This window comes from Meles meles, chromosome 1 (assembly GCF_922984935.1).
Source record: "Meles meles chromosome 1, mMelMel3.1 paternal haplotype, whole genome shotgun sequence".
Classification (NCBI taxonomy): Eukaryota; Metazoa; Chordata; class Mammalia; order Carnivora; family Mustelidae; genus Meles; species Meles meles.
Window position 1 is genome coordinate 121,855,714 of NC_060066.1, and position 16,724 is coordinate 121,872,437.

Here is a 16,724-nt window from a genome sequence, read left to right on the forward strand (position 1 = left end):
TGAGGCCCTGCCAGATCCGAGACCCCGCCCCCGCCGGGCAGGCCCCGCCCCCGCCGCGTTCCGCTTCCCGGCGCCACGTGGGCAGCCGCCACTCCGCAGTTGGCCCGGCCAGGTCTTGGGCAAGTCATGTGCGTCAGCTTCCTCATCCGTGAAATGGGGTGGTGTAATCGCACTCAAGGGAGTTACTGGGAGCATTGTTAAGCACCTTTTCGCGGTTCCTGGCATAAAGTCGGTGGCTAGTAAAAGATAACTAGTAGTGTCTCAAGATTAAATCACTTTTAGAAGTCCTACCCCAGCATTCTCATTCTAGGTCGTCCGTTTTCTTCTGGCAGGCGTAGATAAACAGGGTGTGCCCTACAACTCTGGCTCCCCTTCCCGCATTTACTTCTATATTTATTGGTTAAAAGCTTAGACTCTGAAGACAGAATGCATGGGTTCAATTCCATACTCCTCCACTTACTTTGTGATTGACATTGGTAAAGTTACTGGTCTCTGCTCTATTTCATCGGAAAACGACTGTGTGAGACCCTGCTTTGTATGATGGTGGTTAAGATAAATGAGTTAATCTAAGTCAAGTCCTTAGAACAGTGCCTGGCCTGTAGTTACTACTCAGTTAATGGCTTATCCTGGCTATGTCTTTGGCCTTGGTTCCCTGTTGACAACCTCACACGGTAATGATTCTCCTCGTAGCCTATAAAGAAGTGGAGTTTGGGCTGTTTGGGGGGACTGCAGACACCCCACCCAGCTAGCACTCCACTTCCAAGTGACAGAGAGTCCTACCTAAAGGGAACTTGAGGGGCGTGTGCCTAAGACCACTGGTATCTTCAGTGTGTTAGCAGCAATTGGTCTTTTTCCTATTTCTCCACCTTGTGGGAGCCCTTTGTCCCCCACACCCAGTTGTACTAATGCTTTTTGTCCAGCTCCTCCCAGTTCTCACCACCCCCACAGCCAGATTCCTTCCCAAACTCTTGCCTCCTCCACCTCTCCCCAGGCTGGATTCTGGACCCTGAACCCTATTATCCCTGTGTACCTGGTTTCACCTCTATTGATCTCTGCCTGCTGCTCCTCACCATGGGCAAGCTTAAAAAACCATGGCCTCCACAGACCTGGGGGTGGGGCAATTCACCTCTCAAAGAAGCAACACAAGAAGGGAAATTCCATGTTTACCCATCAAATTAACAAAGATTAAGGGGGAAAAGTCCTAATGTAGGCAAGGGGGTCGTGAGATGGGACACACACATACTACTGGTGGGAACCACCAGCAACGTTACCTGTCTGGAGGCCATTTGGTAATACATAATCAAGCGTCTTTAAAAAGTTCATTATTACTTAACCCTGTAATTCCACTTTCAGAAAATTGTTGTGCTGAAAAGAGCTGCCAGAAAAATATGCACAAATTTGTTCATCACTGCAATGTTTATCACATAGAAAAGCTGGAAACATTAAGGTCCAACAAACGGGGGGATGTTTCAATTTTGTCAGATGCACGCAATGAAATACAACCATTAAAAATTGTTCTTGGAGAACTTCTTAATGAGGTGGAAATGTTTATAATGTAAGGCTTAGTTTTAAAAAATGAACGTAAAAATCTGTACATACAGTATGGCCCTAAATATGTAACATATATGCATAGAAAACAAACCACCAGGTTTACAAGTGGTTATCTGTACGCAGTAGAATGGGGAATTATATTTATTTCCTTCTTTATACTCATCTGCATTTAAAAAATTGTCTATAATGCATACCCATTACTTTTATAATCAAGAGCATAGAAAACAACAAATCTGTAATAGCCTCCATACCCCACCCCCAACAGACTCTCCTGGGTCTTAACCCCAGAATAAATTGGTCTTGGGATCTTTAGGAATTTTGAAGCCATTACGCCCTCAACAATGAGTTAACAAAATAAATCTCGAAATTAAAAAATCAAGCAGCAGGTAACCATGTAGAAGGTCATCTATATTCTGACAAAATGCAAATTTTGACATAGTTTTAAGGGGTGGTATCTTGTATTGGGCTAGGTCTCATTAGGATTCCCCCTTGATTCAGACCTACCTACCTAATCAGCCCATAGGTGGCAATCCCTGCCCTCCTCCTCACCCAGGCAAACCGGTTCACTAATCTTTTCGTGCTCCTTCCCAGTCCCACTGCAACACACTCTTCACCTGGTAACCCTCCCCTAATTCCAGGCCATTTGGTACACCATCCCTGCTTGGAAGAGTGTGCTGATTACAGCTAAGCATCGATCCCCCCACCTACACAACACCAGAAAAAATCTCAGCGGGGTTCACGGTCTATGTAGAACAGTTTGGGAAATGAAGGAGTGAGTCATCCCCCTTGGCCTCTAGCTTCTTAATGTTGTCTTTGAGCCTCTGGGATCTTCCCTAGCTCTAAACACAGCTTCCTCCCCTCCTACCCTATTCACCAGATGGTTCCTTTTAAATGGCCCTCCCTGAGCCCTAGGCCCCCACTTAATTCTCTGATGAACGCTTCTCCTCTTCACTCTGGCCTGCAGCCCACTGTGACGTCAGCTTTGCCCCAGGCCAGACCACTCTCTGTGGACACTGGGCTTGGGAGGGAATGCCTGCAGCCTCACACAGGTCCTTGGCCAGAACAGTGCCTCAAAGCATCCCCTATGTCCAGATCCTTCTCGAACCAAGCTGTTCAGCTCTCATTTCTCAGCTTGCCCAGAGAGCCCTGTCATCCCTGATCCCAGTCCTGCAACACTGCTTATAGCACCATGCAGCTGTACGCAGCTATACTTGTTTTTATCTTCAAATGGTTTTAGCCACACCCTGCCCTGCCACTCCAGGCCCTCACTGGCTAGCCCCCATGCTGCCACTTCGCCATCCTCAACTGGCCGACATATCCCATTTTGCTTTTCCTGAGCACAGTTTGCACCTCGGGCCTCCACGCCTTCTCTCATGCTTTCCTCTCCCCAAAATGCCTTACCCCTATTTCTATGTTCTGCTTCTCTGATCAAAGTCTGTTCATTTAGTCACTTCCTCCTTTCTTCCACAGAATTTCTCAGTCTGACAGTTAAATGTGTTTATAATTGTCTTACCTATCAGGGGTGGAGTTTAACCTATCAGGGTTGGGTTTTAAACAGCTCTGAATTCTCCAGCAAAGTCCTTTCATTAAACTGTTTCTCTGTGAATTTACGGCTCCTCTTCCTTTGGATTGGAAGGTCCTGAAGGCAGTTCCTCATTCATGTGCCCCCAAGTCCAGCCAGAACAAGGCTTTACCCACAGTCCCCACCACTGAGGGTAAGACAGATCCTGAGATCTCCCCTTAGCCCAGGAAACAGGACAAAACTTGTTGGGAAATGGTGAGTCTTTTTCCACTCATTTGGTTATCAGACTGTGAACCAGGACTCCTGAACTCTAGCTGATTGTAGCTTGTTTATTAAGGTGAGGATCATCTTTCTGTGCTTCTAAATGCGAATAGCACCTACATGCTTTACCTACTCCACTAGGACACTGAATTCAAATTAATAAAGTAGAACAGTCACAGGAAAGGCACAGGAGCTGACGACGGGAGGCAGGAGGTCACTGGCGCCAGGATGGGTCAGCACAATTAGAGGCCAGGGATGGGTCAGGAGCTCCCTTACCAGCTTAGTAGTGGGAATGGGAACCCAGCAAACTAGGAAACAAGTCGAAGCAGCACAGGAGTTTGCAGGGGTGGTAGCTGAAAAAGGAACAGCTGGAACATTTTCCCTATGCGTGAAACAAGTTCATGGTTCTTTTCAAAATGCAATCGCTACTGTTAGCAAGCTTATGCATTTGTCTTTTATGTCCAAGTGTTCTTTTACTGGCTGCTTATATGGGGGTAGTAGAAAGATCCCCTGATGTATCTGTTTATTAGGCTTACATGACCTTGAACAAGTTACTTAACCCTCGAGCCACAGTTATCTGGTCTGTAAACTGGTGACAGAGCACTTACCTTGCTTAGCATTAGAATGAACTGATCCGAGCCACACAACTTGTCTAGCACAGTTCCTGGCAGTCCCCTGCTCCAAACAGAGAAGATTTCTGCACAGCTCTGGCCTGGGTGTAGGTTACCAATATTGTGGGTAGGCTAGGGCAGGGCTAGGGAGGTATAATTACTGAAACTTTATAGCCGAGATTCCAAGACAGTCACAATTTCAAAGACACTCTCCTGTTTTTCTCTTAAGTCAAGGAGCATTTGCCAAGTTTTGATTGGGAAAACATGATCACTATGGAAGGCACCTCGGCGGCTACCTATTTCTCCATCAGCGCTGAGTGTCTGGGCTCCAGGCCCAGAGCTTCTCAGCCAGATACTCAGATATGCAGCTGAAAGGCGGTGGAAGGAGGAAGATGCTCATGCTCAGCAGTGGCTCAGGCACCTGGTAGGTAGGAGCCCCAGGTGCTACCTCCCACTTTTTCCAGCCCAGTGGACAGGCCACTGCAGCACATTTCCACACTAAAAGGAAAGAACACGTTAAACCCTTCAAACTCAAGTTAAATCCTCAAGTCCTTAGCTGCACATTAAAATCACCTGGGGGAAATTTGGAAATTTTCATGCCTGGATTGTGTTCCAGACCAACTAGATCAGGTTTTTTCCAAATTTGCCACATGATGATAATCACCTATATTAGCTATTTTAAAATAGTTTCTCCAGGCTCTGGAATTAGCACCATTACCAGAAAATAATGATTCTAAAACATACCCCTTTAAAAATATACAGGGTATTTTAACATCTTTGAAATCTGAGTGATCTTCCAGCCGGCGATATCTAAGATTTGATGATACACAGAAGCCAGCATCTCAGATGATCCCCATAATCAGGCAGGTTTGAGGGAAAAACAGTTCCCTAATACTTTCTAGAGCAGCACTTCCTGAATTTTAACATCCTTAGAGTCACCTGCAATTCTGTTACAATGCTGGTTCTGAATCAGAAGGTCTAGGTTGAGGCGTGAGATCCTACGTTTCTAAGAAGCTCCTGGATGAACTGTGTTAGGCCTTGCGCCACATTTGGGGGCCACATTCTTAAGTATCTCCTTCTGAGGAGGTTCCACCAGCAACTCATTTAACTAAACTGAAATAACAGGCATAAAGAAATATGACCCATGGAGGGAGTCTCTGATAGGTCTGAGAGACAACTGCGGGACTGCACTCTAGCATTTCTCCCCAGGAAGGGGCAGCAGGGATGAGGGCCAGAAGGAGGGCTATCCCAACCTTTGCAAAGCCGGAGGCTAGAGTCCAGTTTCCTAAGGAAGCAGAACCCCAGTCTAAACAGCAGAAGCTCACTCGCCAAGTGAAGGTTGCCTCAGGTGGCTTTAGTGGGTTGACAGGAAGCAGCCCCATTCTGTCTACACATACCCTTTTTTCTTCCTTCGGTCACCAAACCTTTACTGAGGGTCCACTGATAAACCACAAAGTCAGAAGGATTCAAAGATGAATCACATCTTGTCCCTGACCTCCAGGGGAAGGAATTCAGCCCAGGGGGAATCCACGTGCAACGCAAAACACAGTATGAAGTGGTAAGCGCTAGTACCAGAAGCACACAGAGAGATGAGCCAACATAAAGAACAATGCTAATAGCTTCCTGTGCAGCAGCCACAGGAGGAGCTGGAGGAAACATTTCTAATCTTTCCACGAAAGGCATCACCCTAAACAAAACTCCTTGCCAGAACCAGCCTGGTAGGATGGAGAGGGTGCTTTGATGCCTTGAAGCCCTTAAAACCAAGACTCTTAAAATCTGGAGCCTCAGGATGGGCAGAGTTTTCTGCATTTATGCCTCTAATCTCTAGCACTAAGATGCAAGTGAATCCAAGGAAGTAAGAGACTTTTAGGGGGATCAGCCCCTCCAAAGAATGGGGCAGCCGTGATCTCATTCCAGAGAGCTTCAGTACCTGCCACCTATCCACCTGTGCCAGAATCCCGCAGATCATTTTCCTAGTACAGAATCCCAAGTCCTTGCCCTTTGTCATACTGAGCTCTTAATTGGCTTTGACCCATCACATTGCTAGATATAAAGGCTACAATCCCTAGACTAAGTAGATCTTCAGCTGGGTAGGGAGTCTCAGCCAAGACAGGCAGGGCACAAAAACCTAGAGCCCACTCCCTCACGTAGCCCCCTATAGGACCAGCTTTTTAGGACAACGAAACAGATACTCAATCCCAAGTTATTTTTTCCTTATCTTCCATCTCACATAGGAGACTCTAGAGAAGAAGCATAAGGGCCGGAAGCAGCAGCCGAGAAGACAGCAGAAAGATGGGGAGTGGAGCCAGTGCTGAGGACAAAGAACTGGCCAAAAGGTCCAAGGAGCTAGAAAAGAAGCTGCAGGAGGATGCTGACAAGGAAGCCAAGACCGTCAAGCTGCTATTGCTGGGTGAGCGAGATGGGAAGCTGAGCCAGGGAAGGAGAAGGTACTGCTCCTTCCTGCTTATCCTGGATGGTTGATGGCTTCTAGCCCACCCCGTGGGGAGGAGGGGCAGCAAGTATTTTTTCTTCTCCCCAGCTGGTCTCAGGCTAGAGGATCAGGGCTCTAGGGCTGAGTGCAGCCACCCCAAGGAGATGCAGAATGCGAAAGCTACCCTGTAATTGTTCTGCTCTTCCTTGAACCAGGATTGTGCAAGGGCGGGGACAGAGCCATTCATCTCCAAATCTAAATATAATACCTCACAGCTTGGCAAATACAGTGAACCCTGGGCTTGCAGACAGTTACCCAATCTGCAGTCAGAGAGCTCTGAGTCAAGGACTCAGGAGAGGACAGTGGACTCAGACGTCCTACCATATAATCAGTGCCATGTAGTCCGGGGGACAGGCCCACTGGTGCTTGCCAAGTAAACTGGTTCCTTCTCCTTGCTTCCAGTACACAATTTGTATATATTTTAGAACTAGGGAGCCCTGAGGGAGGAGGAACAGAATCTTTTTCTAGGGCAGTCCTTTCCTAGCTTTCTGTTCAGGAGTTGCCTTGAGAGCCCCTGCCAGATCGGAAGTTTATCAATCCGATGAGCTCCTAAGCAGATCACAGGTCTGTGCTGAAAAAAGAAAAGCACTTCTGTTGGTCAGTCAGAGAAGTTGGTCACAGCCATAAATAGAACCAAGACAATGAAGCGTTTGGGACACCTGGCTTAGGGGGGAACCTCCAGTAGTAGGACAGAGGTAAGTTAGAGCAGGCAGCATCTGTGCAACAGGACATAGCTGGCCGGGTTGTTCTGAAGCCCATGAGGAGCCAGGGAACCGGAGCCCCAGGCCAGGGCATCTCCCATTCCCCAGCTGCTCTGTGAGCATACCGCTGTATGCTGGAACAAGATTCTAAGGAGCCCAAGAAGCTACAGAAGGGGAGATGGCAAGGCCACTGAGAGATCTTTTAAGCCTAAGCAGCTTTCTTCCACATTCAGGATAAGCAGCTTAGAGGGAACAGGCGCAGCTAAGTGGGAGGTGGTTAACCCATCAGGGCCATGCAAACTGGGGGAGAGGGTTGAAGGGTATATGGAGGGGGAACGGAGTGCAAATGGGAGGACACTAGGACATTTTAGCCAATAAAGGAAAAAGCATGATGATGAAAAAAAAATGGTATTTCAGTGAAGTTATAAAGCTCCCTGCAATCCTGCCCCAAGATCACTCTCCTGAGTAAAAATAGGCAGAGGAAAAATGTGTTAAAGGAATTCCCCTGAATCTATCAGTGGTTCTCAATGAGATTTTGCCACCACTCCCTCCACCTCCCCCAGACACTGGGAAATGTCTGAGACATTTTTAGTTGTCACAGTGGAAGAAAAGAGTGCTATTGGCCTCTTGGCGGGAAGAGGCCACGAATGCTGCTGAACACCCTAAAATGCACAGGACAGTCCCCACAAAAAAGAATTGCCCAGCCCAAAATGTCAGCAGTGCAGAGACTGAGAAACTCCGCTCTAAATCCAGGCTGAATGACCCGAGCTCAAGGCTGGCAGAAATTGAGGGCAGCAGTCACCCCTATGTGTTCTCCCCTAACTTCTCACAGGCCACCTACTGGAGCGTTGGAGAGAACTGGTGGAAAACTGAAGCATAAGCATTTCTCCCTGCAGGTGCTGGAGAGTCAGGAAAGAGCACTATCGTCAAACAGATGAAGTGAGTAGGAACAAAGCCCCAGAAGACAGAGGTAGGGTGAAGAAGTCAGCAGAGCCAAGAGAGGCATGGAGGATGAAGGGCTCCTTGGCCTCAAGAAACCCATATGTAAAGGATATAAAGAACCTGATTCCCAATGCCCCTCATCTGCATGCCTTCCCCCCCTCACTCTCCACTTTGGGACAGCAATAGGCATGAGATCGGGTTCTTATGACCCTTTAAATCCTTCCAGATTCCCAATCCCTTAGGTCTGGTTACTCAGGTCCAACTAAGAGCTGGATGTCTGTCTACTCCTTGCAGGATCATCCATCAAGACGGCTATACGCCAGAGGAATGCCTGGAGTATAAGTCCATCATCTATGGGAATGTGCTGCAGTCCATCCTGGCTATCATCCGGGCCATGTCCACACTGGGTATTGACTACGCCGAACCAAACTGTGTGGTACATGGTTAACAATATGTGGTTAAGGGTGGGAGGAAAGGCTAATGAGAAGAAACAGCAGCCAACAAGCTTTGAGGAAACATGAGTCAAAAAAGAGTTTCATGTAACTAAATCCCATCTACTGAGCTTCCGGTCTTTTTACTTCAGTCTTGGAGAAGTATGCAATCCCTACCTTTAAAATAAATTACAAAAATCTGCTCTCAGCTTCCTCTGCCTTTTTGTCTTATTTTACCATTTAAATTTTTCTCCTTGGGCTCCTTGCCCTGACCATGGAACTTTTATAAGCTAAATCTCTAGTTCCAGTTTTGTTTTTTTCCAAGATTTGAATCACTGAAAGAAGGTGATGGTTTCCTGTCTCCCATGTTGTCTATTTCATGGTCAATCTGGTCTTTAAACGTCCAACCTCCCTGTAGCAGAGGACCCACATTTGTGGTGGTACCGTTTTGGACAAAGGCTGGAAGATAGAAACACCACAGAGGAAGCTCCTGGAACCTCTGTTTTCCCACAGGCATCCCAGGATGGGATAAATTGCCACTCTTTATATTCCCAAAGCACACTCAAAATTAATTAGTGTTTTCTTAGCATCTTCACTGGATGCTGTCTCCATCTTGGGCTTTGGTAGCAAGGCAAAATGCTCTCCTTTCAGCAGTATTCTCAGGAGCCTCCTGGAAAGCCATTACTCCTGTGCCATTCTCAGCCAGGTTCTCTGCCTTACAGGATACTGGGCGACAGCTCAACAACCTGGCTGACTCCACGGAGGAGGGCACCATGCCTCCAGAGCTGGTGGAGGTCATCAGGAAGTTGTGGAAGGATGGTGGGGTGCAAGCCTGCTTCGACCGAGCTGCAGAGTACCAACTCAATGATTCGGCATCTTAGTAAGACTCTGACTGGGGATGGGGTGGGATGAGGTGTAAGCAACCAGGACTTCCAGAAGAAATCACACCCAGCCTAAAATTTCAGGCTGAAAGCTGGAGTCCAAAGGACTGAATTCAGCCTGGATACCTGTTTTGCTTAGGCTTGAGCAGTGTTCTACTATGCTTTGAATGTGATGCCTTTAGAGACATGGCACCGCAGTCGTCACCACTCTGTATTGCTTTACACTGGCTCACTGCAGCCTACAGAGCTAAAGACCCCAGAAATCAAAACAAAGGTGCTCTGTTTAGTAGCCCTCAGACTGCTGTCCTCTTCATCAATTCATACACACAGCGTCTCCTTTCAAAACCATTAACGTGAAGACAGACCTGCAGTTCTGCCATGGGCTCTCCCAGGAGGCACTTAATTCATGATGGCCTTTCCAGGGTGCCATTTTCTAGCTGGTTAACATTAATGTCACCTAGACTCGGGCCACTTACCAGAACTGAATGCCTCCTTCACCACCCATACATAGTATTTTTTTTTTAAAGATTTTTTATTTATTTGACAGAGAGAGAGAGATCACAAGTAGGCAGAGAGGCAGGCAGAGAGAGAGGAGGAAGCAGGCTCCCTGCAGAGCAGAGAACCCGATGCGGGGCTCGATCCCAGGACCCTGAGATCATGACCTGAGCCAAAGGCAGCGGCTTAATCCACTGAGCCACTCAGGCGCCCCTATACATAGTATCTTATGTCAGGGTGCCAGGGCATGGAACACAGAAACTTCCAGGAGCAACCAAAGGAAGTTGGTCAGGGATTAAAAAGAGCCAACTTTGCAAAGCTGGTTCCAAAATGATAAGGTATACATGAGTCATACCTCTAATGGCATGGAATCTATCATAGATGGGCATGAACTTTGCAGTCAAATAGACCTGGATTTGACCCTTGTTCTGTAGCACGGTTCTCATTTGCCATCCACACAGCACTGACTCACCAAGGCCCAGGCACTGCCGGGTGCATGACGTACACGATCTCATTTGACCTGCACAGTAAGCCTTTGAGGAAGAGACTACTTTGTATTAGTCCCATTTATAGATGAAGAACTGAGGTTCAGAGAAGTTAATTAACTTACCCAAAGTCATAAACAGCAAAGGCTGGATTTGAACCCAGGTCTATTTCACAAAGTTGAAAGCTTTTTACAATACACCACAATGTTCTTGACCTTGGCCCCAGTCATTTAACTCTTCTGAATTTTTCCTTCATCTGTAAAATGGGATATGAAACTTCAAGGTGTGAGGTTAAATGAGAATTTAAATGTGCGAATGCCTGGCACACAGTAAGCATTGTCCATTTTCCTTCCCTTCTTCTGTCATCTCTGTATTTGCCTTCTTCCTGTCTTTTAAATTTTTTTATAATAACTGTCAAACATATACGAAAGCAGAATAATATAACAAATCACCTGGCTTCCACTGTTAACTCACAGCCACTCGTTTCACCTCCATCTCCTACTGGATTACTCTGAAGGGAGTCCCACATATTCCCACATCCTAAATATTTCATTATTCATCTCAAAAAAAAAAAAAAAAAAAGACTTAAATAACATAATCATCACACCCAAATATTTAATAATTCCTTGATGTCATCAAATACCCAAGTAAGTGCTCATTTAAGTTTCCCAGTTATCTCAAAAGGTTTGCTTCCCAACTTGATTCAGGATATAAATAAGGTCTCATGCTAGGCACTGAATCACATCTCTTAAGGTCTCTGAAGTCCCTTTTAGTCTACTCCTGAGTCTTGATGGAACTTTTGGCACCCATTTAAACCACCAAATCTCACTGAAGGGTCTAGAAGACCTTGCAGTCAGGCAAAACTTAAGGAAATGTTATCTAACTTGACTTAAATGTGACAGAACCCCTGCCTCAACTGGGCATGCCTCTCAGTCCAACCCACACTCCCTTTTGTAAGGACACATGAAGTTTGAAGGAATGAACCTGAGGTTTAACAGTATGGATTCTAGTCCTGGTTCTATCACCAAGTTAGCTGTGTAACTTTGGGTAAGACCCTTTACCTTTCTTGGCCTTGGCTGTGGAAAGTTTATGTCAATTGCAAGCTCTTTTCCCTAGCTACCTGAACCAATTAGACCGGATTACAGCCCCTGACTACCTCCCTAATGAGCAAGATGTGCTTCGATCCAGAGTCAAAACCACAGGCATCATTGAGACCAAGTTTTCTGTCAAAGACTTGAACTTCAGGTAAGTCCACAGTTCCCTGGGGCACCACAGATACACACATGGTTCCAAGTATACCTCAAATACCAAAAAAGGGCAAAAGGACATGTTTCTTGGCCTTCACTAAAGCCCCATCTGAAGGACCTCCCTATTTCTCCCCCTTTCCCATCTCATTGCCAACTGGCCCCAAAGTGGCCACCTCTCTGGGGTAAACACCAAGTCCATGTGCTGTTTTTTTCCCTCAGGATGTTTGATGTGGGAGGGCAAAGATCAGAGAGAAAGAAGTGGATCCACTGCTTCGAGGGAGTCACCTGCATCATTTTCTGTGCGGCCCTCAGTGCCTATGATATGGTGCTAGTGGAAGACGATGAAGTGGTAAGTGGCCTTTGCACAAAGCAGCTTTCATAGTTCCCGTGACGCTTCTTCTAAGCTTTGCGTCACCAATTCTTCAACTTGGATGATTTCAAGACAGTCTAGCAGTCCTCCAGCAGCCAAATCAATGTCTCAGGCAAACAATTCTAGAAAAACCTCCTCTTTTTCAGGCTCTAGGTTAGCACTTTAGAACTCCATACTGGGAGTGAGCTTGGTCTCAAATCAGCCATCCAAGAATCACTTGGACATCACACAGCTCACAAAAGGAATTGAGAATTAAAGAGACAAGGGATCACAATGGGCTTGGTAAAGCACAGGAGTTACACTTAAGGCTCTCCCAGGCTGCCTATGGAAATAAAGGATAGGAGAGGAAAATGAACAAGCAGAAAGACAATGTATGATGTGTATCTTTGTGCAACATGATAGAGGGGTTGGACTACTCATCTCATTTCGAAGCCTAAACAGGACTAAGGAGACACTGGCAAACCAGGTTTCTCATGTGCCACTTAAACTGGCAGCTGGAAGACTACCTGAGGGTGAGTCTCTTGAGCCTGCAGATTTTAACAGAAGCTCTGCAGGCCCAGCGTCGGCCCAGCCAGTCACCTCTGGAGTTTGAGACAGAGGATATCACTGCATGGAAATGCTAATGGAGGCCCACAGCTTATGGATCTCAGACAAAGCACCTACACTCCCATTCCTTGCTCCAGTTCTCCCTTCTCCTTAGCAGAGTACAAGATCACAGGACAGCTCTATGAGTATCTTCTATGCAAATTCATTTTTCAAGATCTCTTCCATCTTTAACCTTGAAGTCTATGAGGTTTTAAGGGGTTCTGCAGGAGTATTAGCAATGATAAAAGGCCACAAAAAGTAGATTTGTTTTCTTTCCTCATTAGATGAAAAGACTGAGCCCAAGCCAAGTAATAGCATACTTGAAATCCTAAAGACCTGTTCCGTGAAAACAGGCTGGTCTGGGGAACTGGCGACATCTAGACTACGCAGATACACCGCACAACTTCTCAAAGTGGCACTCAGAGGAGGAAACAGGCAGAAGCGCTGGTGGTGTGGCATCGAGAAATTCTCTAGCCCTCGCCATTTGACACCGAGGCAATAATCCCTATTACGTTCCTGCCCAAACTGAGATCCAGGACTCTGTAACAGAAGCCTATCAAAACCATCCTGACGAGGGGGAAAAAAAGTCATCCTGGAGACACAAACAGGCACATGAAAACTCAGGCCTAGCTTCAATTGCATATCCACTGCACCTACGGGTGTCAAAGTCTCTGGCAATGCCCTAGCAGCCTAAGTTCAGCATAACATTGATTGTACAACTCTACGTCAGTCACTGTCATGGACACTACATACACGATCTCATCACTAACCCTGATAGGGAAACTGAAACTCAGAAAAGCTCAGTAATCTGCCCCAAGTCACACAGCTATGCCGGATGGATTAGAAGGGCAGCTACATCATCTGGGCTCTATCCCACCACACCAAAAGGAGATAAGCTCTTCCTCTTACATTTGGAGCATTAGTCTCTCCAAGGGGAACAGGAACAGGAAGGAGAAAATATACCTGTCAGCTCAATCTGAAATCTCTGATGGTGTTTCCTCCTCCTAGAATCGCATGCATGAGTCACTGCACCTCTTCAACAGCATATGTAACCACAAGTTCTTTGCGGCTACTTCCATTGTCCTCTTTCTCAACAAGAAGGACCTCTTTGAGGAAAAAATCAAGAAAGTCCATCTCAGCATTTGTTTTCCAGAGTACGATGGTAAGTATCAAGGGCTGGAGACAAGGGTAATGATTTCTTGGTAATGACTGGTGATCGCCTGGTTTCCTATACCAAGGAGACACGAAGGAATCTGTCTTTAAGAAATACTAAGTCTAACTCCTTTGCTTTCCTGGGTTGATGATCCCTTATCCCTTTAATACTCAGTTCCTCTTATGTGCCTTGTGATATCTGAGTGATCCTTGGATGTCTAATCTGAGAAACTTGGGTATTCAGTCACAGTTATTAAGTTCAGATGTCCCTGGAACAGAACAGATGTTAGATGCAGGAGAGCCGCGGACTGTTCAAATGATACCTACCAGGAATCAAGGGTGGAGACACCCTCTCCTCGATTTCACTGTCCAACTCAAGTGATAAACACTGGAGTACAATAAAGGAGAGGACCCTCCCTCTAAAAATAGGCCCCCAACTACAGCTGTCCAACACATTTCATGGATCGAATTGGTCACCTAAAAAAGTAAGCAGCTAAGAAGGGTTAATTTGTCCCACTTCTTCACTATTTTTTCTGGGAAACCAGGAAACAACTCTTATGAAGATGCAGGGAATTACATCAAGAGTCAGTTCCTTGACCTCAACATGCGAAAAGATGTCAAAGAAATCTACAGTCACATGACCTGTGCTACAGACACGCAGAATGTCAAATTTGTATTTGATGCAGTTACAGATATTATCATCAAAGAAAACCTCAAGGACTGCGGGCTCTTCTAATTCTCCTTTCTCTTCATATCCACATTCCCTAAACGGGCTTGGAATCTGGCTAATTTCAAGCAGAAAGCATAGATCAACATACCATGGCATGAAAAGTGAATCCATTCTCCTTTTGAGATGGACTTATACATGATCGCAACTGTGTCCCATATGTTCCTTTCAAATTGGGATAGCTAGTGCAGTTCAAAGAGCACAATGCTGGAGTCAGGAGACCCAGTGCCAGAACTGGATCTTTTACTACAAGGTATAAATATTTCATTTCTCTGAGCCCTGAGTCACTCATCTATAAAATAAAGATAACTTCTCCACCACTTCACAGGGTTATTCTAATGATCACAAACATAAACTGAATGTAAAGAGCATAAAAGCTGTGTGGTTAGAATCACAGAAAGAAATCTATATAAAAGCAGTCACTTAAGAAATTCAAGACCAAGTTTTTAGATGAACTATCCCAAGGAAAGCAGCAAATCTTCCCTACATTCTGCAAAAGAAAACAATTAAAAACAAGGCCTCAATAAACCTACCACCATTTTTTAAAAACAGACTCTGAGATCTGAATCACTGGATTGGAGATAGGAGTTTCTCAGGTACATGTCCAAAATTAAGCAGACTATCCCTCTGCAACGCCCCCACCCCCCGCCCCAACTGCCATTATCTCTGTAACTGTCTCAGGTATACAAGACACTTTTTTTTAAAAAAATAGGCTCCATGCCCAACGTGGAGCCCAGTGTGGGGTTTAAACTCACAGCCCTGAGATTGAGACTTGAGCTGAGATCAAGAGTCGGACGCTTAACCAACTGAGCCACCAGGTGCCTCTCCGGTATACAAGACACTTTCTGGATAAACTTGGAAGACTTCAGCACACTTCCACTTACAGTATTAATGATTTTATTGCTACCACTTATTGGTCACAGAATTTTTTTGTAAGTGTATTTATTTAAGCAATCTCTATATTGAATGTGGGGCTTGAACTCACAACCCTGAGAAGAAAAGCTGTATGCTCTACCGACTAAGCCAGCCAGGTATCCCTCAATCACAGAATTTAAAGTAATCAAAGCCAAAATTCCCATTTCAATTGCTATTGTTTCAGAACCAAAAAAAAGCAGCCGATCTTGCTTTAGGCACTGAAAATCTCTGCAGCTGAATCCACGTGATGCCTGGCTGAAAACAACATCTCCCCATACAGAACAACAAGTAAATTATTTCTTTGAACCTCTCTGAGGGGAAACGAAGCTTGCATTTATCTTGACAGGAGGTGGTGAAGTCAAGTACAGATTTAGCATTTACAACTACTAGTGAGGAAAGCTCTTGGCATCCAAGATTTAGTATATAAAAGAAAGTGTCAATTAAAATGAAACTGCTCCTTGCCAGAAACACATATTCACACTTAGGCTGCTACTAGCAATATTGATACTAGAGAGCCATATGAGCTTGAAATACACTGAGGAATAAATTTGGGGCTGTTAAAATTGGATTCATTTAATAGTCTTTCTGATTCCATGAAAAGCAATCAACTTCAGAGAATTACCAGAGAAATAAGGGAAAGTGACTATTGCTGGTTAAAAAACTTCACCAAAGAAAAACCTGGGCAAGACTTCATGCATCCAAGAGCTGTTCGGGGACTACATTCCAAATGGCATATTCCAACTATACTAACCTGTTTGTTTTAACTCAATATACAGGGGTTATGATTCTTTTTTTGTATCATGGATCCCTCTAACAGTCCAATGAAACCTATGGCCCTCTTCTCAGAGTATTTAAAAATGCAAATTCAGAGTATTAAAAGGGAAACCAACATGAAAGGAATACAGTTCTATCTTCCAAACCCTGAAGCCCCAGGTTAAAGAATCCTCACTATGGGGGCGCCTGGGTGGCTCAGTGGTTTAAGCTGCTGCCTTCGGCTCAGGTCATGATCTCAGGGTCCTGGGATCGAGCCCCGCATCGGGCTCTCTGCTCGGCAGGGGGCCTGCTTCCCTCTCACTCTCTCTGCCTGCCTCTCTGCCTACTTGTGATCTCTCTCTGTCAAATAAATAAATAAAAAAAAAATCTTAAAAAAAAAAAAAAGAATCCTCACTATGGCTAAGATCTTGTCTATTCAGGCCCCAAATCTAATGTATCTAACTTATTCCATCTTCAATTAGGTTGCTCAGCCTCACCACAAATTGTACCAGACTGCTTCTTTCATTATCTTTTCCTTGATCTGACTCCAAGCAGGACTTGGGTTATAGGCCAAACTGTAAGAGCCCACCCGTCTATGTGGTTA

General features: G+C 45.5%; 1 protein-coding gene across 1 annotated transcript; it reads left to right on the forward strand.

The window, feature by feature from the left end:
* Positions 1–1,070: 1,070 nt before the first annotated feature.
* On the forward strand, positions 1,071–16,299 carry GNAT2 (G protein subunit alpha transducin 2). The gene is made up of 8 exons (XM_046002281.1): positions 1,071–6,355; positions 8,034–8,076; positions 8,374–8,515; positions 9,233–9,390; positions 11,488–11,616; positions 11,838–11,967; positions 13,582–13,735; positions 14,271–16,299. Exons 1-8 carry the CDS (start codon positions 6,238–6,240, stop codon positions 14,459–14,461), a joined length of 1,065 nt encoding a protein of 354 aa, XP_045858237.1. The 5' UTR covers positions 1,071–6,237; the 3' UTR covers positions 14,462–16,299.
* Positions 16,300–16,724: the final 425 nt, after the last annotated feature.

Coding starts and splice junctions, on each gene's coding strand:
- GNAT2 (XM_046002281.1), top strand. CDS start 6,238: ATGGGGAGTGGAGCCAGTGCTGAGGACAAAGAACTGGCCAAAAGGTCC. Junction 8,516..9,232: donor ACGCCGAACCAAACTGTGTG/GTACATGGTTAA, acceptor TCTGCCTTACAG/GATACTGGGCGACAGCTCAA. Junction 11,617..11,837: donor GTCAAAGACTTGAACTTCAG/GTAAGTCCACAG, acceptor TTTTTCCCTCAG/GATGTTTGATGTGGGAGGGC.